The sequence below is a fragment of the Stylophora pistillata genome, chromosome 10, assembly GCF_964205215.1.
Source record: "Stylophora pistillata chromosome 10, jaStyPist1.2, whole genome shotgun sequence".
Lineage (NCBI taxonomy): Eukaryota > Metazoa > Cnidaria > Anthozoa > Scleractinia > Pocilloporidae > Stylophora > Stylophora pistillata.
Window position 1 is genome coordinate 215725 of NC_142528.1, and position 24276 is coordinate 240000.

At 38.1% G+C, this 24276-nt stretch overlaps 6 protein-coding genes across 8 annotated transcripts in view; 4 read left to right on the plus strand and 2 right to left on the minus strand.

Moving 5' to 3' along the window:
- LOC111338128 (dynein beta chain, ciliary-like) overlaps nt 1-4718 on the minus strand; it is a 37934-nt gene extending 33216 nt beyond the window's left edge. Inside the window, exons 1-9 of the mRNA XM_088736452.1 lie at nt 4159-4718; nt 3236-3429; nt 2596-2785; nt 2223-2322; nt 1867-2078; nt 1438-1671; nt 1119-1286; nt 793-909; nt 207-475 (exon numbers count right to left, since the gene is read on the minus strand). Of these exons, the coding sequence (XP_088592578.1) occupies nt 207-475; nt 793-909; nt 1119-1286; nt 1438-1671; nt 1867-2078; nt 2223-2322; nt 2596-2785; nt 3236-3429; nt 4159-4503 (1829 nt within the window). The 5' untranslated portion in view covers nt 4504-4718. The remainder of the gene's footprint in view (nt 1-206; nt 476-792; nt 910-1118; nt 1287-1437; nt 1672-1866; nt 2079-2222; nt 2323-2595; nt 2786-3235; nt 3430-4158) is intronic.
- A 314-nt stretch (nt 4719-5032) lies between these two features.
- Nucleotides 5033-8999, plus strand: LOC111338118 (uncharacterized). The gene is made up of 4 exons (XM_022944548.2): nt 5033-5586; nt 6368-6466; nt 7065-7281; nt 8113-8999. Exons 1-4 carry the CDS (start codon nt 5083-5085, stop codon nt 8232-8234), a joined length of 942 nt encoding a protein of 313 aa, XP_022800283.2. The 5' UTR covers nt 5033-5082; the 3' UTR covers nt 8235-8999.
- An 800-nt stretch (nt 9000-9799) lies between these two features.
- On the plus strand, nt 9800-12779 carry LOC111338136 (uncharacterized). 2 transcript variants are annotated; one of them, XM_022944566.2, is made up of 2 exons: nt 9800-10851; nt 11077-12779. In XM_022944566.2, the coding sequence occupies exons 1-2, from the start codon at nt 10491-10493 to the stop codon at nt 12471-12473; spliced, it is 1758 nt and encodes a 585-aa protein (XP_022800301.2). In that variant the 5' UTR covers nt 9800-10490; the 3' UTR covers nt 12474-12779. The 2 variants fall into 2 exon arrangements, with proteins under 2 accessions (XP_022800301.2, XP_088591552.1); XM_088735426.1 differs by having other exon boundaries at nt 9800-10821.
- A 420-nt stretch (nt 12780-13199) lies between these two features.
- On the plus strand, nt 13200-20448 carry LOC111338110 (sodium/potassium/calcium exchanger 5). Of its 2 annotated transcripts, XM_022944535.2 has the most exons (3): nt 13200-13400; nt 17834-18120; nt 18442-20448. In XM_022944535.2, exons 2-3 carry the CDS (start codon nt 17879-17881, stop codon nt 19763-19765), a joined length of 1566 nt encoding a protein of 521 aa, XP_022800270.2. In that variant the 5' UTR covers nt 13200-13400; nt 17834-17878; the 3' UTR covers nt 19766-20448. The 2 variants fall into 2 exon arrangements, with proteins under 2 accessions (XP_022800270.2, XP_022800269.2); XM_022944534.2 differs by lacking the exon at nt 13200-13400 and having other exon boundaries at nt 17458-18120.
- Nucleotides 15429-17314, plus strand: LOC111338111 (sodium/potassium/calcium exchanger 5). The gene has a single exon (XM_022944536.2). It carries the CDS (start codon nt 15883-15885, stop codon nt 17197-17199), a length of 1317 nt encoding a protein of 438 aa, XP_022800271.2. The 5' UTR covers nt 15429-15882; the 3' UTR covers nt 17200-17314.
- LOC111338109 (AP-5 complex subunit zeta-1) overlaps nt 20124-24276 on the minus strand; it is a 15687-nt gene continuing 11534 nt past the window's right edge. The window contains exons 18-25 of the mRNA XM_022944532.2: nt 23642-23777; nt 23182-23259; nt 22954-23004; nt 22747-22797; nt 22414-22485; nt 22181-22260; nt 21043-21090; nt 20124-20893 (exon numbers count right to left, since the gene is read on the minus strand). Of these exons, the coding sequence (XP_022800267.2) occupies nt 20824-20893; nt 21043-21090; nt 22181-22260; nt 22414-22485; nt 22747-22797; nt 22954-23004; nt 23182-23259; nt 23642-23777 (586 nt within the window). The 3' untranslated portion in view covers nt 20124-20823. The remainder of the gene's footprint in view (nt 20894-21042; nt 21091-22180; nt 22261-22413; nt 22486-22746; nt 22798-22953; nt 23005-23181; nt 23260-23641; nt 23778-24276) is intronic.

Sequence of the window (24276 nt, forward strand, 5' to 3'; positions counted from 1 at the left end):
TACTAAAGAAATCAAGTACTTTTCAAGGACTTAACCAAATTCAAGGACTTTTCAAGACGACCATTAAAATTCAAGACCTTTTTAAGATTGTACGAACCATGTAAAAATGACAGTCTTTCATTTTATGAACTGACATGAGGATTGTCATGCAAGACTGGAAGAAATTGATGGTAATTGCAAAGTTAGTCAAACTTAACTGAGCTTACCCATGATTGACTGAAAGCTTAAGTGCATGCATTGGTTTAGTGATTCTTTCTCTGAGTTCTTGTGACCATTTGAGGGCTCCAGCAACAAGAGGCATATTCTTGTTTATTGGTGGTGTCCCATCCTCATTTACTGTCATCATTTGCTGATCAAAGATAATCTTAGCTTCATCCAGTTCTTCTTCATACATCTTCAGCAAGATGGGATACTTGTATTCAAAGTCTGCATGAATGAGCTGACGGTCGAGCAAAGAACCAAAACAGTCCAGAAGCTAGGAGGTTTGACGAGAATTCAAAATTTTCAGTTTACAGATTGAAAATTTGAATATGACGCTGTACATTGTACCATTACTAAAATGATAATTGTGCATTCCCATATCCCTGGAATTAGATTTAACTACCTAGTAGCCAGTCCCAAAATCCAACAGCCTTGGGCTATTACACTGACATTTTGAGCACAGCTGAGAAACATACACACACATTCACACACTGTACTTTACTGTTATAAATTTAAGATACCCAACTAAACTGTCCAGTCTCAAATTCTTGAAGAAACTGATGTAAGATCCAACCGTACTTTGCTTCATACCTTCAATGCAGCCTCTGTACTGGCACAGTCATCAAATCCTTGGCACACAATGGAAGCAAGTCTTCTATCCAGGTCAGCTATTCTTTCTCTGAACTCATTGTAGTCATCAACAAACTCCTACAGAGAAGTAAAAGAATAAGTAGTCCACAAAAATGTAGACCATGATCTTAATAACATTCTACTTTGCAGAAACTGTAAGTGCTACATAGCTTGGAGTTTATGGTATTTTTTATTTCCTTTGCCTAGGTTCAGAAAACTGGCAAGCTATGCTGTATATATTTATCTCTGTAAATCCATTCCAACATTACAACACACCTCAAACTTACCCTGTTGGTTGCATCTAAGCCATCATAAGTTCGGTTACCAAACACAGCAAAAATATCATTAAATTCTGAGAAGATCTCCACAACTTGATGGCTGAGCATCTTTCCCTTGATACCACCCAACTCTACCTTCTCCAGCTTGGAAAATTCCATAGTGGTGGCAAAGAGATCCTTGATACAGGAAAAATAAAACATCACACCACACATTATAATAACAACTTAACAACAACAACAACAACAAGCCAAGGCTTGACACTAGGATCATCAGATTTCAAAGTCAGCATTCTGTCAGAGACATCAAGTTCTCTATAGGTGTACTAACCTCAACAGTTTTCAATCTCAAAATAAACTGATCCATTCTGGTAAACACTAGTTCGTTGGCAAATTCCCACTGTTTAACTTCTTGCCCCTCCTTAAAGAATTTTTGGATGTTTCCTCTGACATCTTCAAAGGTCTCCTTGAAGAATGAACAGATTTCAATTGCCTTCTGGGTTTTCTCATAAGCTTCTTCTGCTTCTGATTTGAAGATTTCTGCAGGATCCAAGTATGTTCTTGCCTACACAAAAAATTGATAATTTTAAAAAAATTACAAAATAATGACATTATTTATGTCTAACCCTTTTCAAAATTAACATGCAAGAGGTAAAAATGTTGAAATACAAAATCAAATTGTAATTTGCAGAGAAACAGATTTATAGACTTTGGGATCAGGCATGCACTTGTAACAAAATACATTTTCAAAGTCACTTACCATTTCAATCAGCATGTTGCAGAGCTCTTGCAAAAGAACAATCATTCTTGGAGCTCTACAGTAGTACTTGGAATTGGCCCAGATAAGACCAACTGTGTGTAGAATGGCAGGAATGATCCTATCCAACTCTGAAAAGTCAAACTGCTCCATGTCATCAAGTAGGCGACGCAATGGCTTCAAGTAAATGTTGATGTCTCTGGCTTCTTCAAGGGCTAAGAAAAACAACAAACAAAATTACTAAGCACCATGCCAGTATAACATAAAAAGTACTGAGAACTACGCATTGTAAAAATTGAAACACAGTGGTTTTGTTAGAGTTATCAACAAATTTGCAACTGTGGCCAACATTTACTTACCAGCAACAACATCTTTAAAGATTTTCTTGAAGGCTGGAAAGTAGCTGCTTTGAGTTTTTTCCAACAGTTCAGCCATTCTTCGAACTTTAACATCATGGAGCTACACGGGTAATAAAGGAGCAAGTTGAGATTTTTTTTTCTAAAAAAAAAACTTAGAACTTTGATTCACTTTCTTCACTTGATATATAGGAAGAATGGATTACTGCTGTCTCAAACCCTAGATATGTGTCCAAGTAAATTTATCTTGAAATTTAAAGAGGATTTGAATCAGCAGAGAAGTAAAAAAAAAAAAAGAGCTGCAATTTTAAACTCTGTAATTACCTCAGGTCCCCGCTACTTAGAAACCTCATTTGTAAGAATCGAATGCACTGACCTGTTCGAAGATGCACTCCAAGTTATTGGCACGAGCTCTCCAGAAGTCAAGTTCTACCAGTGGTCCAGGATTGTGACCTTCTAACAGGGGCTGAGCTGAATTTCTTTTAAGAACACTCTGTACCTGATGTGTCCATTCAATGATTACTGATTCAATAGAGTGAACCAAACCACGGTCAAATGGTTCACCCCTAGTTAAAAAAAGACAAAGCAACAAAATAGTGAGTTACATAATTATTAGGCTCCAGTTGACAGAAGATTGGATCTATAAACACAGTGGATCACTGCGAACTTGCTTATCTCTTCTGGGAATTAAAGTGATCCACTACTGAAATCCTAACAAACAACTTAACCACCACTTTGGTGGAGTTAAGAAGGGATGTATGAAGAGGAAGAGGGTGGGGAGGGGGAAGCTAAATACATTAAGAATAATTCAGTATGTTTTTTTATTCACAGTTTGCTACTTTAATTTTGCTTGCTTGATCAAAAAACACACCTATGTTTGATGCAATGGGGTAAAAAAAAAGCATTATCTGTGTGCTTTCTAATTTCAAAATATATCTGAAAGGAGCCAACAAATTTGTAGTCAACAAAATACCAAATGTTTATCAACAATAAAGTTACTTTATCCATAGACTTACTTATCTTCAGCTTCCACAGCATCAGAGACCTGCTCTGAGCCTACTGGAAGTGGTAATAATGTCTTTCCTTTCACTTGTCCAGCAATGACGAAGACATTACTTTTGAGCTGATGAACATGTCGTAAGACATCTTGAGATACAACTGCAGGCCACTGTTCATGATTACGCGAATTGGACAGCAAAGGGACCAGAATCTGTAAACATTCAAAGAGAAAACATTTGATTAATAAGAGAAATTTTCTCATCCAAAGAAAACAATGAAATTAATCCTGATTCAAGTGATATCCTCCAGGGATTTATATAACTCATTACAGATTAGCAGCAGACCCGGCCAAAAACGTTTACTGACCATAGTTTTCCTCTGCGATATGCTATAAAAGGGTCAAAATAAACACTTTCTTTCTTCCTTAGTTCCATACTCATGTAAACAATTGTTTGTTTCCAAAGTTATATGTTATATAAGAGTAAATTTTATGCTCACGGTTGGTCAAAGTTATTGCGCAGTTTACATAATGACTACAATCGAGACATTTTCACGATGTAGAAATCTGGAAAATTTCTGGCGCTAAACTATTTATTTATGCCTAGGATAGTAAAATGAAACTACACATACAAACAATAAATAAGCTGTAATGTATCTGTTTTGAGCAAGACGTGCAATCTGTCTTGTTTAATCATTAACAACTGTGGCGCTCAAACAGAAGTCTAAAATGGGCTAGGATCTTTCATTGTGCATGCAAAGTTACGACATTATAGTTCCTTAAAGCCAGTTTAAATTAAAAAAAAAAAAGGTTGAAAACCTTTCAATCACGCGAAAGCTGTCTGAAAAGAAACCTGTGAGTGAATAAATTAAGTTTCAACGTTCCCAGGGATCGATTAATTAAACTACAAAAGTAATCTCTTCCAAAGTTTGCAAAACAAACCTCGTCTACAAGCGCTGACAATTGTTCCAAGGGCGAATAAGACAAATCTCCGTACGTTAAAGCTGTCTTGTAATTATCTTTTCCAACATTTATGCCTTTCTCCTTCTTGGAGAAATAGACAGCTTTTGTCTTCATCGCCGAGGGAAAATCAAACGTTGGTTGAAGCTGTCCTGCATTATTCTGATATATGACAAGAATATTATGCTCTGGCTTTTCAAAGAAGTCCAAAACAGTTTGTCTATATTCATCGTTTCCTTGTAACTTAGCCCATTTGTCTGCTTTCAGTTTCATAGATTTTGAGGTGTATTCTGAGATGAACTCAAAACGAACGTCGTTGAACTCCATATTCCTTCTGTAGCTTGACTTGTTGTGTCTGCGTTAAACGTATTTACAAATGTACAGTATCTTTTGAGGCCTGGAGATCAAAAATACTTTTCCATGAATATTACTTGTATCGTATTTGCACACATTTTGGTCGGATTTTAACCCTCCAAACTGCTAAATTTCTGGAAAACTCGCGGCTTCGTGGGCCCTCAATTCGTCTTTACTCGAAATCTACATTCACTCCTTGCGCAGGGTTACTATGGAAACGTAATGTTTACCGCGGTTCCTATGGCCGCCATTTTGAGCTTTTGCGCAAAACTGATGCACAGAATATCGCTCTTCCACTCTAGTCAATAATTTCTCTTTTTACCCCCTCAAACCCACATTTTCCCTCTGATATCATAAACTTTTTTTTGAGAATCAAAACCGAGAACTTTTGAGGAACGAACGAGTAAGTTTCAACGACAAATTCTGATTCCTCCCTCCCCTGGATGAGAAATTTTCGTTACATTCCCATGAAGCAGGGCGGTCAGGAAATAAATAAACATTGTCGCATAGAGGCTAGGTGTTCTAACCGCAGTAGGTAACAAATTTTATTTAATGGGAAACATAAACGATGTCGAGAAAAACATCGAACGAAAGCCCAAGGAAGCACAATTATTATATGCCGCCGAAAATGGGCAAGTTGATAAGTTACAAGCCGTTCTTTCCGACAAAGACGTCCAAGTAGACTGTCCAAATAGTTCTGCTGTTACAGCTTTGTTTCTGGCAGCGAAAGAAGGACACGATGAATGTCTGAGATTGTTACTAGAAGCTGGAGCAAAGGTAAATGGCATTGGGCTTGGTAACACAGCCCTAACGCCGCTGTGGGTAGCGACTTACGCCGGTCATAAAAACTGCGTGGATAGACTGGTGAAGGCAGGTGCCGATCTCAATACAAAGTTTCCTGAAACGCCTTTGTTAATTGCGGCACGTGAAGGAAAGACAGACTGTCTCAAGATTCTAATAGAAGCTGGTAGCAACGTTAATGTTAAGAACAATCGCGGACAAAATCCAATGCATATTGCTTGTTCAGAAGTTCACGAGAGCTGTGTAGAACTTTTGGTAAGTGCAGTGACTTCGAATGATGAACAATAATCAAATACTGAACTCTGACTGACAGCTTGATTATCACAACATATATTGGCAAAGTAGCAGGGGGGCTGCCGCTGACTGCACTCAGGAGGGGCTTGAGAGCAGCCCCCTGCTACTTTGCCACTCTACTTTGAGATCATTTAGCAGTCAGAGCCCAGGCCTTTATTTGATTATTATAATCCTAAATTCTATGGTTAGTTTTATGTGAAATGTTTTTTTTTTTTTATCGCAAGGGATCCTGGCTTGTCATTTGATCACCTAAGGCATTGCTTGATCTATCAACAGCTTGGTATCTTGCTCTGAGTAAAATGTTCCTTACAACTTGAAATTTTGACAATAAAAAATTGGGATAAAATACTTATAGAACCATTAATATACATTTTTAAAAAGGCTAAAGAAAGTTTGTTGACAACATTTTGAGGTTACCATAACACCACTATCAAATAAAAAAGAATGATAAGTTTGAGAGGCTTAAATACTGAAATAACAATAGCTACTGATTAAAATGTTTAAAAGAATAAAACTAAAAACTAAACAAAAAGTTTTGCAGATATGGAATCCACCTGCAAGTTCAATTTTGGTTTGAATTACTTGATAAAAAGCATTTCATTTCAAATACTAAGCAATCAAACCTACTTTGACATTTTTAAGAAGCATTTATTAAGATCGCTTAGTAATGACGTTTTCCAATTGCTGATTTCTTGTGTTCAGACTTGAGACTTGAAGTTTACCTTGTATTCCTTCATCTTAGGCAAACACAGAATGTGAGTTGGATGCTATAGATCAGAGTGGTTGTACCCCTTTGCACCATGCCTGTATAAATGCACCAGATGGTCACAGTACAGTCAAGGTATATGCAATTCCTGGTATCATTAAATTGGTAATAGTTACATTGATGGTACTGATCCATGAGGCAAATTACATGCATTTTCCTTTTACTTGATGATACTATTCAATTGTTGCACAAAGGCTTCATATCAAATCCTTTAGGTTCATTCTTTGTAACTCATATAAATATCAGGTATGGAAGAACAGTACAGAAGTCCATCATGGTGCCAGTATCACTAGATAGCGAAATTTTGATACTTTACAACTTACTCCACACATAGGAAAAGCATCTGTGCAGGACTCTATAAAACTCTTTGGTTAAGGAAAAATTTAGGTGTAGACCTTACTAAGACAGTCATGTATGAAGACATTGCAAAACTGCCACTTGAGACATTTTAGAGGAAAAGGTTGCAAATTTTGTGCAAAGGTTTTTTGAACAACTTACGTTGAAACTTTTCAGTTTATATGTGGAATATTTTTAACAAAGCAGTTACTATATGTAGCGACTAGAACCGATCACAGGCATTTTAGACCCAGGGAGGGATGGTGTAATGTATCCTATTAACATTTATTGGTGTACAAGTAACAGAAGAATGATTACTCTTCCCAATGTCATTTAGATGCTTGTTCAAATGGGAGCAGCAGTAAATATTTCTTCTAGAAGTTGGAACCATGCAACATCCTTGCACTACTGTTCACAACTTGGCAAAGTGGAAAATGTAAAACTTTTACTAAAATATGGTGCGAATGTGTTCAAAAAAGACAAGTGTGGTCAGACAGCTCGAGACAGGGCTCAGAAATACCCAGAATGTGAAAAACTTCTTCAAGAACAAGAAGGTGGGTTTTAAAACTTTGGTATCCAATTACTTATTGCATATATTTTAGACAATTTTTTTTTTACATGGTAGAGTTAGCCTCACTGTCTTCCTTTTCAACCTGCTATTTTTTGTGTCCATCTGAATAAATTGTTATAATGGTTTCACTTAGTTGTTTGCAAATCTTCCCATAGAAGAGGATATCATCATACTGCTCCTTCCTCCATCAGTTGCACAATTCTCATACAGAAACCACAGAGAAGGACCTCTTTGATAGAATATACTGACTACCTGTCTAGTTCAATTATTATTATTATTATTATTATTATCTCTTTTATCACAGTCTTTGCTGGTGTTCTTTTTGTGCATCGGCCGGGCGCAAACCATGCACCTAAAGCGTCAGTCACTTACGTCAATCATGCTGTTCATACACTGAGCACCTTTCAGAGAATTTGCGCCGATCCCAGCATGCAGATCTTTTGAGTCTCTGTCATAGTAGCTCTCTCTGATCCTTTCTTGTTGTTTTCTACCATACCCTTCTTCACTGTACCTAGCGCACCAACAACCACAGGGATCACTACAGTTTTCACATGCCACATTCCCTGTATTTCAAGTTCTAGGTCTTTGTACTTGCTTTTTTTTTCAGTCTCCTTCAGTGCAATGTTTCTATCTGATGGAACAGTCATATCAATCAGTTTGCAGGTGGAATTCACTGAATCTTTAACAATGATATCTGGTCTGTTCGCTGTTATAGTTCTATCAGTATTGACTGGCATGTCCCACATGTTGGTTATTATTATTATTATTATTATTATTATTATTATTAATCAACAACTCTTTTTCTGATGCACAGCTAAACCATCAAGCTTGCTCCAGTTAAGTTGCTGGTCACTCAGAGGAACCCTAGGAACTAAAGGTCTCAAGAAAGTACATGAACTGCCAATACCGTTGACTCTCCAACAATTTTTATTATGAAAATGAGATATTTTATACAGCACGTTAACAATTTCTTACTCAGGTTAGGACAAATGCATTCCTGCAAAGTCATTCTCCTGTTATGCAAAGTCAGTAAGAACAGGCAGAGCTAATGCAGTCGCACTGTTTTATAGTAACGTAATCTGAACTGAAAGTCTTTTGAAGTGGTACTCTGTGTCTTATAATAAGATAGTAGGAAAAAACTATCCATGCATACATATACTTTATTTTGACTCGAATTTTCAGAGTAGCTCTGTGGAGCTAATATCTTCGAGAAAGAAAAATACGTAAGTCTGTTAAATTATAAATGGAACTACCGTACTACCAATACAATAATAAAAAAAATTACGACTAAAAGTTCATTTTCCTTATGGGTATCTTAAAATCCTTAAATGATGTAATTGTTCTCATGCTTTCTGGGAGCGAATTCCAAGTTCTTGCTGCCTGATATCAGATGCACTCAAGACCATATTTTGCTGTTTTTGATTTAATAAATTAATGCCCTTAACATATAACCTATGGTTGACAATTTAAACGAAAGTATATTGAATCAATAAGTAATGAGTGCACAAAAGACCGGAAAAGTGTCTTTTTGAAGTGAAGCGACTCTATTTAAATATTCCATATATTTTCACGATGGAAAGAATTTCAAAACTAAGAAAGCGGATACAATAGACTCTAGGCCTTAAAGAGCAAACTTAAAAACACCTATCTTAACTACGGTAGAGCGCTTTGGAAATAAAAGTGATAAGTAATTGAAAATTCTACCTATCTAAGAAATGTGGGTGTTAAGTGTGGAGAATTATCCAATAAAAGGACAGAGAAATTACGAGCACAAACTCAGCTGCCGACTACGATGAGGACCAATTTTTCAGAGAGAACAAATTTACCAAAATTTACCAAATTTACCTACAATTTCAATAGTAATGGTCAATAAAAGTACCGACATGCAGGTGTACAATGAAGGCAAGCGACAAAGGAAAATCTATTAGTTGACTATGATGTAGTTCAATTTTATCCTTGGTTCAAATTTTATTTTCCTTTGTTTCAAACTCATTATTATACATTAACATAACCGGGAACAAAGGAAAATAAAATTTAAACCAAGTATAAAATTGAACTACAACAACTGACCTATCCCAAACACTACTGTGGCGTTTCATCTTTGTAAAACATCACAACGAAAGATACTCGAATGCATTGAGAACGCTAAAATATCCAAAAGTAATGAATAAATATGCTCCAAAACACACGGAAAATTACTAAATTTTCCCGCAACAAAAGCTGACGTTTCGAGCGTCAGCCCTTCGTCAGAGCGTCATTCGCCCTAACGAGAGCTAACGCCCAAAACGTCAACTTTGAAACTCTTTACGGTGGACAATTTACATCATTAACTCAGCTAACAAAACCAAAATTTCCTTGTTATACTCTCCCACCGACACAGCAACATAGTCGCTTTAGAAACTCATCCTCTTTATTCATCTGATACTTATCTTCTCCTAAGGTTTTTTTTCAATGACGAATGAAATAGTGTGCTCGAGTTAGGATAGATCGTCAACTAGAAAAGAATTAGCATGACTTTTGGAATCGCTCAACGTTCAAAAGCATTTGATGTTCCTAAGAAGTTTGAAAGAGCATTTCAGAGAAAATTCTGAGAACATTTCTGACTGCCGGTTACATACGATACCGTGCGCGGTTTAAAGGTGAACGGCCACAGAGTAAATACTTCGCGCAAATGTGTCGCACCCGCGCGCATGAATCTTGCTATCACGGAAAGCACTATTTATGCTACCTATTTGAAGATTTAAGTCTTCTTCACAGTAGAAGGCAGTGAAATACAAGGATAGTAGACGATAAAGAACGGTCGTCGAACTCGGGTTAGTTTTTCCAAACAGCCTATAGAGGTTGATAAAGAGTTTACCTAGAAAACTAGTCGCTATTCGCAATTTTTTTTAAGTTTTCAGAATTATACATTGAACAAAGTCAGAGAAAAGTTATTCTGCTCTGTATCTGGATATTACCTCTCTTCCATATTCTCCATTAGTTTCAGTTACAATTGACGATTTCAAATAATTAATTTTCATTCTACGAAACTTTCGCTTTCGTCTCACCACACACGCCATCACTAAAAGTAACGAACTCTGTTTTGAAAACTTAACAGATTAGGTTAACGGATAGCTCACCTGAATTATCAACGTTCTTATTAATGAAAGCTTTTGGTGGTGATCTAGAGATTGAAGAAAATATCGGTCTAGCATGGAGACTGACAGATCCCCGGTTGCATTTGAACATATCACAGAAGACAACGGAACAGCGACGGAGGAAAGCGCGATTTGCTCGGCAACGCCAGTTTCACCAAACACAAATGATTCGCTGACACTTGAGCAACAAAATCAGCAGGATTCCAAAACTGACGAGAAACCTTTGAAATGCGCAGATGTCAGCTTGACTTTGAGCGATGATGTCAACGGAGGCCCAGTTTGGCTGCAAATCGATGGAGAAACTCTCCATCAAGTCGAAGAGAATCCTGAAAAGAGATGGAAACCCGGATGGGAATGGGTAAAGATGGCATGCACCTATGGTGTAGGTGGGGTGATTTTCATACCTATCATTGCTGGTGAGATACTTTGTCTTCAAAAAAAGAACCTTTTTTCTTGTACTTTCAAATGCTAATTTAAAAATTCTCTTCTTTAATTAACTGAAGCGTAATTTACCAGAATGTCGAAAAACCAGAAGCACGAGCAATAATAGTTGCGCGATTTTTTTTCAGTGGCAAAATTAATTTTATCATAATCAAAATAACACACATTTATCTGAAACGCGACAAATTTTACTCCAACAGTAGCTGGCGTAGTCAGCCCTCCTCTTCTCCTTGCACAGAAATGGACGACCGGACGAAGAAGTGGTAAATACTCTGCCATTGGCTTAGGTGTTTTTGTTGGGACACTATTCCTCCCAATCCTGGCTCCCTGGGGAATCTACAAGCTGTTTAAACATCTCCATTCAAAACTACCCGAGAAAGTTAACTATTGGATAAATCGTTGGAACGACCAAGACGCAACCCTTCTTGGAGAACTCAGCCATGAGGATGGCTCAGTGGACTTTAAGATTCCAGAAAGTATTCTTATTAACATTGATCAAGTTCAAGTCGACTATCTGTATCCTAATCAAGAAGTTGCGAACACAAATCAGCTTGTTACACCTAATGACCCCATACATGATTATTGGTCAAATGTTAGCGACCAAGAAGATGCAAACGAATCCCAAGTAGAACGAGTCCAAGCGTTTTTAGAGGGATTGGAATACAAAATCGGGCATTCCGCCGACAAGGTGGAAGAATATTGCCGAGAATGCCAGCTAAACGATGGACAGTTGGTCGTATCTGACGATGGAGATGAATGTGGGCGCCTTGACACTCAGCTTTTATGTGTCAGAAGAGTTGTGTCCGACACTATAGTCAACGCGAAAATAGCTGAAACAGATTTTGATAAATGTAAATTTGCCGCGGGCCTCTGCAGTAGTCGGTGTTTGATTAATCAAAGACCTCATGAAGTAAGCCAAGCATCCAGAGGAAAAGATACTGATGGAAATTTAAATAGCGGAAAATCTCCAAGTAATTCAGAAGAAAACTTTTCTAAAGCTCAGATAGCAGCACAAATATCGGACAAAAGTTGTGCTCATCTATGTGAAGATATCATGGATCTTCCAGAAATGGGACCAAAAGGTCAAGGATCAGAAGGAAGTTGTGCTCCCCTGCATACAGATAAGATGGACCTGCCTGAAATGGGATCAACAGATCAAAGATCAGAGGGAATATGTGCTCCCATGTATACAGAAACAAAAGACCCGGCTGAAAAGAGACCAAAAAAGAAGGCCAAACGAAGACGCAAAAAGCGAACTGGCGAGCAAGTGTCGACAAAAAATCCCACAAGCCCTGCTACAAGCGAAGGCAATAACACATCGCATCTACACTCTACATCACCTTTTTTACAGGGCGAAGACAGCGGGGCAGAAAAAGAAAGGGCCACAGAAGTCCAAGAGGACAAAGAGATAACACCTGAAAAGAAGCCTGGAGAAATTGGAAATGCTGTAACAGAAACCAAAAATCCTTTAGCAGATCATTTGGTGGAAAAAAGTGGAAATTCTAAAATACAAAGAGTTATTGAGCAGTTTGAAGTAAAACCAAACGATGAACTAAAGCGCTGTCTTCACACGGCTCACTTTAATCATATTGATTAGAGACAAGAGGAAGAGAGACGCATCAAAACTGATGAATATCGTCAGGTCGTAAGGTTTTTAGGGCGTGACTAAAGCATGACCAGAGCGCGAAAGGTCCGATAGTAGGACATTTTTTTCGGTATTAACGTTTAGTTTGTGATCATTTTTTCAACGATTTTTTTTTTAAAAAAAACTTATTTTCAGCTCTGTAAAGTCGCATTTACTAAGACCTCGCCCGCAACCATAGTTTTGCCATCTACAAAACGGCATTAATGTGCAATTTTTTATCTACACATGCTAAAATTATATCTACTTTTATAACTTAAATGGTGTTATCTCGCCCACTCAAAATATGAAAAAAAAAAAAAAAAAATTAGAGCCTTCGTATAAGTTCTCCAAACGAACCCAAATATCTTGACGCGCAAAAGGAAGTCTGGAGACTGATTCGAAAGCGCTCAAAAGTTGCAAAGGGGTTCATCTTTGGAAAAGCAAGTATATAAAGGGGATTTTCTATGAAAGTCACAGTTGAAACGTTGGGTAAAAAAGAAACTTGGTACAAAGAGTGGTTTGATTTCTAGCCTCCGAAACTAAAAAGCAACTTAAAAGTTTCTGATTCAAAACTCTCGTTCAAAGAGCTCCATGCTAGATGACACGCCAGGCTGTTGGTGCGCTAAGAGGCCTGGTGGCTAATCCTAACGTTGTGTTTTCAAGTGTTTTCATTCATTACCCTTGAGACACCTGTAACGCGCAGGTACATCGCCAGAACTCCAAGCAGCCACTGAAAGAGATATCAGAGTAAACTGATCTGAAGCTTTACCATTTACCTCCTCATTAGACTGAACGCACATTGACCCTAAAAGACTCTTCCTCAAGAAAAAGGATTCCTCAACACAAAATTAAATTAAGAGAGTATTTTAGAGAGAGAAGTCCGACCGCCTGTTGATGTAGGTAAGCGACACTGTTCAAGTTGACATCACTCATAGTCATGAGCTGTTGATCTTGTTATTTTTTTCTCAGCGGGTGAAAGGTGCCATTGTCATATATATTTTCCATGATATTTATCTTCCCTGCGCTGTCGAGTATACCATCAAACGAGCAGTTTTATGACTTTGTAGAAATTTAACAACAGGTAAGATGTTTAGAGGCAGCGATTTCTAATTTATCTCCCAACAGAGTTTAATGGGTTATATCAGTCTTGATTTTTCGGGTTGTTTTCACGGGCAATTAAAGCCATTTTCAAAGTCAACGGCAAAAGAGAACGGTTCTTGTCAAATACATCAGCTTGATACTGAACTGCCAATAACTGTAACACTGGGTAATGACCCAAGCTTCTACCGCGTGTAGCGACAAAAAAATCAATAATCTTCATAGACGGGATCAGTGCTGATTCATCGTTGATTATCTGCTACGGGAAACCATTTTTAACTCCTGGATGGAGAAAGGCACTGTAAGATTAGAGAAGCTCGCTAAAAAACACTACTCGGCTTGGGCTCGAGCCCGCAGATGTGGATCGTGAGTCCAGCGCACTTGCCCAAAAACATTGGCGTCTCCCTCCGTTAGTGAAAAGCGGTTGGAAAACCTTTCACAGCTGCGAGTCCAACGTTCGGAATACTTTCGAAGTTAAAAAGGAAACATTCTATATACGCAGAATTTTATCTGAGGCACATAAACGATACAATTTGACGTCGTGAGATAGCTATCGATATCAAAGTTTATTTTTTAAAGAAAAAAATTTTTTCATTAAAAGAAAAAAGACCTAATTTTTGTTTTTATTTTGGTCGCACTTTTCTTAAGTTGGAAGTCACACCTGAGAGGGATTGTCTCAGTAGAATTTTATCTTGTATAAGATTACAGACAGGACATAAGGCGTCCTCTGTAGAATATAAAATAAGACTATTGATATGCGTTTCCTTTGATTTCATGCAGTCAAACTTTGGGTTAAATACGAGCTAATATACTGTCACTAATTTGCGTGATTTCGTTTGCCTGATTTCGTCGTATTTCGGTGATCAGTGTATATTTATGTTTGATTAGAACATAACTATGCTCTACGCCCGCTCTGATTGGTCAAAATTTGATCACATCTCGCAAACGTTTCTGGTGTTCTCATAACACCCCGCGTGGGTGAACACGCCGGTAAACCTGTGGAAAGTGTAACCCGACGTAGGAGAAAAAAAATGCTTTTTTTACCCAGGCAATGTTCAAAATTGTGTTGCGGTTAAGTTTCAGTCTATAATTTCTAAGAGTTTCTCAACTGAAATTTTCTTTACAGTCCAGGAACGTCCGTTTAACAAAAGATCCACCCCTTCATTGTTTAAAATAAAGAATACAACCTTCATTCAATGACCTGCTTGATTCAATTAATCAATCGTCTCAAAGCATAATAAAGCTTAAATGATTGAGGCGCTGTAATATCTTGGGGACCTAGAGTCCTTTTGATACCTGAAGGAGCTCTACTTGTGGCTGTTTGTATTGATGAAATACTAAAATATTTTTTGGATCTATACGAAATGAACTTATTTAAAGCTCTTAGCCAAGATAAATCCAAAAAGCGAAACACTATTTCTTCAACGAAAGTTAGGTCTAAAGTTCACTGAGCAAAAGAAAACGTGCAACTTTGATTTTAAGATTAACTATTTTCAAAATAACTGAGTCATAGAGAGAGTGCTAAACGTGATTAAAACATAAAACACTCAGGCAGAAATTAATCACGGCCACTTGAAAAGTAATTTCTTTTATAACGAGCAGGTGAGCACAGATTGCAAGAGAATATAAAAAAGTTTATATCATGAGTGTTCAGAAAAGTAAAGACAGATAATAATGGAGAAGAATAATCAGATGAGCATTATTGAGCTAAAATGACTATTCATGTAAAGGCGACAAATTTTCTTGGGTGGATTTAATTCAACAAGTACAGGGCATTAACCAATTATCTTTCAACACACCCGTTTGGCCACCTGTTAACGTGATCAATCGGTCATCTTCTGGGAATGTTGTTGGAAGGTGTCAATCGGAAAAAGTCGCTATCTTATCATTATTATTATATGGTCGTGATTTATACGTTCATTTTCTCCCTCGATTCGTCGCTAGAATTTTCTGAAGGACAGAACAGTTTTCTTGAGTGGAGCTCGAGGCTATTCGTTAATGCTTTCAGCAACGAGCTTTCCTGAGAGATCGATTTTTTTTCTCGGGGCATTGAAATCAGAAATTGAACTTCGAGTGAAAGTTGAGGTCAACAATGTTTGATACGATGATTATTCTAAGCGGGGCGTGACAAATTAAGGTCAAGCCTGCAGGCTAATGGTGAGTTGGCAGACAACAATGTTCCAAGTGTAAACGAGATTACTTTTCGTGATTCCACCCAACAAGCTCTAACCGATACACATCCCAGTGAAGTATGATATGGTTACCGCGATCTAACCAGTAAGATATGGATCTACTGTACCATGATAGCTCTCTATCGCTCATCGCTAACGAGAATTGTGAAATAAGATCCTGTAGGCCTCCAAGAATTGAAGAGTTCCCTCCTGATCTCTTCAACCAAGAGCAGAGATTTTACGGAGGAGTTGCGTTTCATCTTCTAGTCTGCCTCCATATCTTTTGCGCTCTGACTGTTGTCTGCGACGACTACTTCGTGGCATCGCTGAACCGAATAACCAAATGTTTGGGTCTCAAACCAGATGTGGCCGGTGCTACCTTCATGGCTGTGGGAAGTTCTGCACCGACACTCTTCATCTCAATAATATCGACATTTTTCACGGAAGGAGACATTGGCCTCGGAACAATAGTTGGCTCCACTATATTCAACACACTTTTCATCATAGCCTTGTGTGGTATTGGTGCTGGTTTGACGATGCGTTTGAGCTGGTATCCGCTTTTTAGAGATTCTACCATGTATATAATTAGTGTAATCATTTTAATGATTTCGATTTACGATCGGAAAGTTCATTGGTACGAAAGCGCCGCCTTTTTCATCTCCTATTTTGTTTACATTGTAGTGATGTATTTCAACTCAAATATCGAAGAATGGTCCATGAAAATGAAAGATCGGATGATAAAACCGAACGCCGAAGCAGATTCTGAAATTGATGAGGAAGTTCAGGATAATGAAGCTGAAACTTTAGAAAGCAATTCCTCCCACGAGGAAGGAAAACGTTTTAAAGCACCAGAAGGATTTTTCTCAAGAATAGTTTGGATTTTCACATTACCTTCTATATTTTTATTTTATATAACAATTCCAGATTGCCGTAAGAAGGAATGGCGAAAATTTTACCTAGTAACGTTTACAGTTTCGGCCTTCTGGATGGGTGGGTTGTCATACATTTTAGTATGGATGGTATCTCTTGTAGGATTCACTTACAATATCCCAGAATGTGTCATGGGCATGACATTCCTTGCTGCAGGCAGCAGTCTCCCAGACGCCATTGCTAGCTTGGTGGTCGCCAAACAAGGAAGCGGAGACATGGCTGTATCAAACTGTATTGGCAGCAATGTTTTCGACATGCTATGTCTTGGAATTCCTTGGATGATCAAAACTACTATAATCACTCCAAACAGTGCAGTTCACATTCAAAGCGAGAACATATTTTTTACTTCAGGGATTTTAATAGCTAGTATCATTTGTACAGTGTTACTGATAGCTCTGAACAAATGGCGGTTAGACGAAAAACTAGGCGTTCTTTTCCTTGTTATGTACTTGATTTTTCTTGGTATTGCTACATTTATCGAGGTGCTGCCTTGCTGCTAAGCGAAAAATATAGGTTTTGAAATTACCCTTGCTAGCAGTAGGTCTAACATGTACGGCTCAGTGGCGGAAATCGAGGAGATTTTGATATGTGTTAATAAACTAACTGCTCATTTGGTGGCGGAGTATTCTGTTATCTTTTCCCACCATGAACCTCCAACCATGTTACCATGTTACCATGTTACCATGTTACCATGTTACCATGTTACCATGTTACCATGTTACCATGTTACCATGTTACCATGTTGGAAGGAAGGAGGGATTCACATGTAAGGCTTATGATTTTGACGATCCCTGGGCGTTTATCGACTCATGATCGCCTACGATTTAAACTTTTTGTCGGAAATTAACGTAACTCAGCACAACTTAGCAGCTCATTTGTCGAAAGCGATGAAAAAAAAAAAAAAACACCCGCAAAGCTAGAAAATCTGTAAGAAGCTCAAAACCCGAGTTGAACGTCAGGTACTGCGAAATACGAGCAAGCTTATGATATTATCTATTTCTCTTGACTTTCCTTAAAATTGGTAGAAAGTTTAAACCACAGCTGATCGAGTGGACAGTAACGGCAGGAACTACTCAGAGATAGACCAAGGTATTAATCATGATCTGTTATCTTTCAAAACTGTTTTCATTTCAGGTGTAGCTTGTTCCTGGGAACAGATGACAGGATAAAACCATAACCATGGATCGACTTCCCAGGAAACTCAGCGTCCTTCATCATATTCGTCACGTTAAACGGCACTTCTTCAACTGTAGCAGCCATAAGATTATCAATGTGCTGCAGTATGAAACGCTGTTCTCACTGCAGCAGAGGCGAGAAGGAGCCGTTGTTCTACACACCCTGGTCTGCTTGTACTGCTTTGGAGCACTCGCAGTGTTATGTGATCATTATTTTTGTGCTTCACTTGAAAAACTATGCAAACAGTGAGTAATAAACTAAGTCATTTTCGGTTTTTAGAGATGAACGAAAGGGATACGTTTTAGCATTATTGGTGCATTTGATCCTTTTTGACATCTTTAGAGCCAGCAAGCAACTGGAATCTTTGAGGGAAAGGCTGTCAGAAATTAATTAACTGCTAATGTGACCACACTTTTTTTGTTTCTAGAGTTCACAGATTAACTGTAAAAAGTTCCAAAAAATAAAATAAAATCGTCTGCGTTAATTTGGGAAAAACAAATTTACTGAGCTGTGGAAGTCAAGTTCTCGTTATAGTGATCTTCAAAATACATTTTTACCCGCTTTAGGTTACGTATCCCGACAGACGTTGCAGGCGCGACATTCATGGCTGCTGGTAGTTCCATGCCCACGCTGTTCATCGCAATCGCGTCCGTATTCATGGGTGAGGGTGATATAGGCCTGGGCACCATTATTGGTTCCACTATGTTCAATATTCTCTTCATATCGGCCATTTGTGGGCTGTGCTCTGGTATTTCTATAGCTCTTCGCATGTGGCCGCTTTTGAGGGATTCTGTGGCGTACACTGTACATCTGACCGCTTTGTTAATTGTTATAGAAGATAACATAATTCACTGGTACGAAGCCTTGGTGTTTCCATTCTTATATTTTGGTTATATCATAATTATGTGCTTCAATAAGAAACTCGAAGGTTTGTTCGAGAGAGTTTGCAAAAAGTTTTGCCAGTTACAGAAGGGATTTGAAATGGTCCCGATGGAGGACCCCCGGGAAAATGACATAGGAAAAGGCAATGGTCAAGAGGCCCTGGAAAAATTCAGGGAAGAGGATTTAGGAGACAAAGAAATTAACAGCGACAAAAGAATGAAAGAAAATGAAGAAAATGACAGCGAAGGCAAGGAAATAAGTGATCCCGATAGCTCGTCTTCTCAAGCTCACGGTTTCTCGGCAAAATCCCCGTTCGAAATTCCTAAAAGTTCTTTTAAATTAGTGATCTGGGTGATTATGTTACCAGTCCACATCCTTTTCTTTCTCACAATGCCCGACTGTCGCAAGAAAGGTTGGGAGAACTGGTATCCAGTCACGTTCGTAGTATCCATCCTATGGATGGCTCTCATATCGTACGTACTCGTATGGACTGTGTCAATCATAGGCGAGACTTTTGATATACCAGAATGCATCATGGGATTGACATTATTGGCAGCTGGTTCTAGTGTCCCAGATGCCATAGCAAGTCTTGTGGTCGCTAAACACGGAATGGGAGACATGGCCTTGGCTAACTGTGTTGGCAGTAATATTTTTGACGTCCTCTGCTTGGGTCTTCCATGGTTTTTAGCCACAACTGTTGTTCATCCAAACAGCGTCGTTTTAATTCACAGTGGACATGTAGTTTATACGTCTTTGTGCCTGTTTGGCACAGTTTTAGCGACATTACTAGTGATACATCGAAATAGTTGGAGATTGGATAAACGTTCGGGAGGTATTCTTTTGTTAACCTATGTTGTTTTCTTATCAGCGGCTGTTATTTTAGAAGCTCTGCCCGGAGGGCCCGGGGGTCAGGGAGATGGACCTAAATTAAGTCCACATCACCCGGGTCACTTGCCAAATAAGGGCCTGGGACATCATAAAAATTCTCACTTAAACAAAGTCGCGTGACAACCAATGGCTGCCGAGTGAAATATTTCAAGTGCTCTCTTAAAGATTCCTCTTTGGAGATCGATAATCTGCTCCCGAATAAAAACTTAGCTACTACAGTCACTATACCATGGATTAAAGGCCGAAATATCAAATCATTTGGTTAAAAAGTGTCGCTCTCATAAAATACATCGTCTGATACGAATCCCAATGGTATTATAACGGTAACATTAACAAGAAAACTAGAAATGACTCAGGAAAAAAGGGGTACTGTTTTGGCGTGTGGAAGAATCTGTGGGGCAGCTGGAATCTAAGCAAGGCTCAGTTAGTGATATCATTACCACTATTAATATCTTTATCATCATTAGCAGTGCCACCGTTACTTAACTATTTTTATTATTACACGGCTAGGGTTATGTGGCAAGCAATTCCGAAATTTATGTAAAAGGTAGAATTTACTTCTATAAAAGACGAATCAGGTAGATTAAAAGTGTTGAATCGGATCGTTGTACACATTGACCACATAACTTCTCTTCGCATATTCTGTACAAATTAATTCACATTTTTTTCAAATGAATTTCTTAGAAATTATAACATACTTTCTTTTTTTTTTAACTCTCTGTAGGTCAAATTAAATAAAATGACTATGTTCTGCGCATTCGTAAAAAATGGAGAGAAGAAAATAAATTACTTTTACCAAGTCATTGAAACATTGTAGTTATCTGCTTGTCTATACCTTTGACTTTTGACCTTAACTCATTTATGGGGGAGGGGAAGACACCAATTCTATGATCATGATTTCCACGCGTACGATTGATGAAAAATGAAAGCTGAGAAAAGTAGTTCATGAAGCTTATAAACATCAAGAATCAGGTAATGTGTTGTCATATTTGGATTACACAATTCCAAGATCAGTTTATGAACTTTGTAAGCCCTCTACTGAATTCTTAAAAAAAAAAACTATTTATCGGGAAAAACTTTACTAAGTTTCCAAAACTATTTTAACGCTCGCATATTTCATATAGTCAACCTTCTACTTCTAGCTATGAAAGCCATGCGTTCCTATGGTAGTCTTCAATTTACGAGGAGAGAATGGTGTCACAGGTTCGTAACAGAAGAGGTATAGAAGCGTTTCGGTCTCTGTGCCACCTGAAAGAAAGAAACAAAGTCACATAAAGAAAAGCTACAGAGCAGGAAACACTGGTGTAATAAACGCCTGACACCGCATGGGAGACAAGCTCATGTTTGAAATAGTTGGGCGAGGACGAGAGGCTTCAACAATTATTCTACTGACATACCTTCCGCTGTAAACTTCTGCATCCGGGCTCAGGATCACAGGTGCCACACTGAATTTAATAAGGTAGAAAAATTTTTCTGGTTAGTTCATGAAGTGAAGAGTTTCGTGAGCCAAGCTCTGCTATCTACACTGACGCGAAATTCAAGTATTTTGCTCCCGGGCTCGCAAGTGCCTATTCCCTGCTCCTCTACAGGAGGAGATAAACGCCAGGTAAGTATTACTGTGGCAAAGAAAGGTAAGTATTACTGTGGCAAAGAAAGGTAAGTATTACTGTGGTAAGTATTACTGTGGCAAAGAGAGGTAAGTTTTACTGTGGCAAGTATTACTGTGGCAAAGAAAGGTAAGTTTTACTGTGGTAAGTATTACTGTGGCAAAGAAAGGTAAGTATTACTGTTGTAAGTATTACTGTGGCAAAGAAAGGTAAGTATTACTGTGGTAAGTATTACTGTGGCAAAGAAAGGTAAGTTTTACTGTGGTAAGTATTACTGTGGCAAAGAAAGGTAAGTATTACTGTGGTAAGTATTACTGTGGCAAAGAAAGGTAAGTATTACTGTGGTAAGTATTACTGTGGCAAAGAAAGGTAAGTTTTACTGTGGTAAGTATTACTGTGGCAAAGAAAGGTAAGTATTACTGTGGTAAGTATTACTGTGGCAAAGAAAGGTAAGTATTACTGTGGTAAGTATTACTGTGGCAAAGAAAGGTAAGTATTACTGTTGTAAGTATTACTGTGGCAAAGAAAGGTAAGTATTACTGTGGTAAGTATTACTGTGGCAAAGAAAGGTAAGTATTACTGTTGTAAGTATTACTGTGGCAAAGAAAGGTAAGTATTACTGTGGTAAGTATTACTGTGGCAAAGAAAGGTAAGTTTTACTGTGGTAAGTATTACTGTGGCAAAGAAAGGTAAGTATTACTGTTGTAAGTATTACTGTGGCAAAGAAAGGTAAGTATTACTGTGGTAAGTATTACTGTGGCAAAGAAAGGTTCAAACTTTGCAACCTTTGCAAATACGAACCAAACACAACAAGCGGGTCACGGCTCGAACGTAGCACAGCGTCATTCTCCTTAGAGTTTTAGTAAGAGAAGGGCAGAAAAAGGAAAAAAAACGTTGAGCAATGAGAAATAATATTGGAATCGCTTACTTGGGTAGTTTAAGAAGATTGATAAGTTCTTGCGCTCGTACTAGAAGATCTGGGTAGCAGTCTGGGTCTGAAAGAAGCTCCTTAAAAATAGGAAACGTGTTTTGTTAATAGGCAAAGGTCTGTCAAAACACAAATAAGGTAAAGTCAAACTATAAATCAATAAAACGCAAGAGAGGGTAACGAGCACTCCACCACAACAAGTAGCAGACAAAACAAAACGAAAGCCAACTCACAGGTTTTTGCCGTACTACTTTGCTCAAGCATAAAATAGCTCTCTGCATTACATCCTGACACCTTGAAGCAAGCTACAAAGAAAGAAAACAAGACTATAGCAAGAATCTCTTTCACTCCTATAGCTAAGGCCGCAGTAAGTAATCTTTACAACAGACAGCTTATCTTTTAGTAATTATTTCTGGTTCCGACGATTAACTTACAACAAATCATCAAAAAGATTGTGCCCGCTCACTCACTTTGGATCACACAGCCGGAAAGTGACATCAAAAGCAAGTGATAAATAAGTGACAACCGAGGGAAAATGACGAATTATATTATAAATCAGATCCTACCTTGGCAAGTGTTGTCATTAAAACTGAGACAAGTCTTCCGCTAAACGACACCTAAAAAACGAAAAACAAACTGTTGAGCAGTTATCGGGAAAGGATAGCTGGCGTACTATCATCCACGCTTCACAGCTCATTTGCACAGTCCTTAGCAATGACGAGGGTGATAATGAGCTTAGAAAAGACAGCATCACTACTAATGATGTCAAATACCTTCCGTGGTACGCTCTGCCCTAAAACTTCATACGACAAAGCTTCAAGTGCCTAGTAGATAAATAAATAAACAAATAAAAACAACAAGTCCACGGTAGAAAGAGAAGCTTCCAGTTACCGAGTTAAAATAAGTTGCGCCTTTTAAAATGAAGCAGAGTTGAGAAGTTATAATTAGATGAAAGAGGCAACATTATTCACGTTGTCATCAAACAGAAAATAAGAAAATACCTCAAAATATTGGACGATATGTAGCACTGTACATCCACCTTCATGTGAAGACGATGCAAACTCGCCAATCACCCAAACCTATCAAAGTGCAATAAATTTATGTCAAGGCTTTCTTCTTTCTCCTTCGTGGCAGCAGCAAGAAACACTGCTCTTCGACACTTAAACTCTCAAGATCTGAACACTCTCAAGATTTAGATTCTCCCCTCTAGCTGCTACACATTTTCTTGAATATCAGTTAGGAGAATTTGGTGTTGGAAAAAGATAAAAACTTCAACCTATAAGTTTGAGCATTCTAATTACCTGTTTTCTGAATGATTTACGGATATTATAGAGAGAAGCTAGACGATGACTGCTATTCAACGTATGAGTGTTTTCTATCGGATTCCCAACCCTGAACGGCTAGTTACTTTCTTTATCAGTTAAAGTTCGCTTTTTCTTATCGTCTTTTTGTTCTACTTACCAAGTGAACGAAGAAGTTCTCTTTGGACGGCCCAAGGTTCTTAAGGCCGCTGACGAACTCCATGATGTCCTGTTGAAACCTGACAATCAGGCTTGGGTATTTTTGAAACAACTGTACCAATCTCTCTGAGAGCAACCTAGTAACAAAAATCATGGATGTGAAAACTAGAGTTTAATAACCTGTTTATGATGATTTCTCTGCATCCATGCACAGCGTAAAATGAACGGCTTTAACCGTCGGAAAGTAAACTTTTGCCATGCACTTAAGTTCGCCTCTGTCGACTCGTTCTTGAATGACGTCAAATTTCTTTCCTTAAAGCTGAGCAGAAAAACGGCGAAATAACGGCTATAGAATCAGTTGTTTATATTTTCTTTAACAGAAACGTTTACAAAATTTCTGTTCTCTGTCAAATTCGACAATTTCGATAAGACACGAGGAAAGTGTTTTGCAATGAGGCGATCAGTACGATATTTGGAACACACAATGTTTTCGCGGAAACATAATGAAGGTTTTCTTAAAATCGTAGCCGAAATTTCGTACGCTGCGTTCATTTAACATACTGTGATTGGACATAGGCTGTGTAAATACTTAGTGCATAGATTAATATTTGATTGAGTGCTCTAAAATGAAACCAA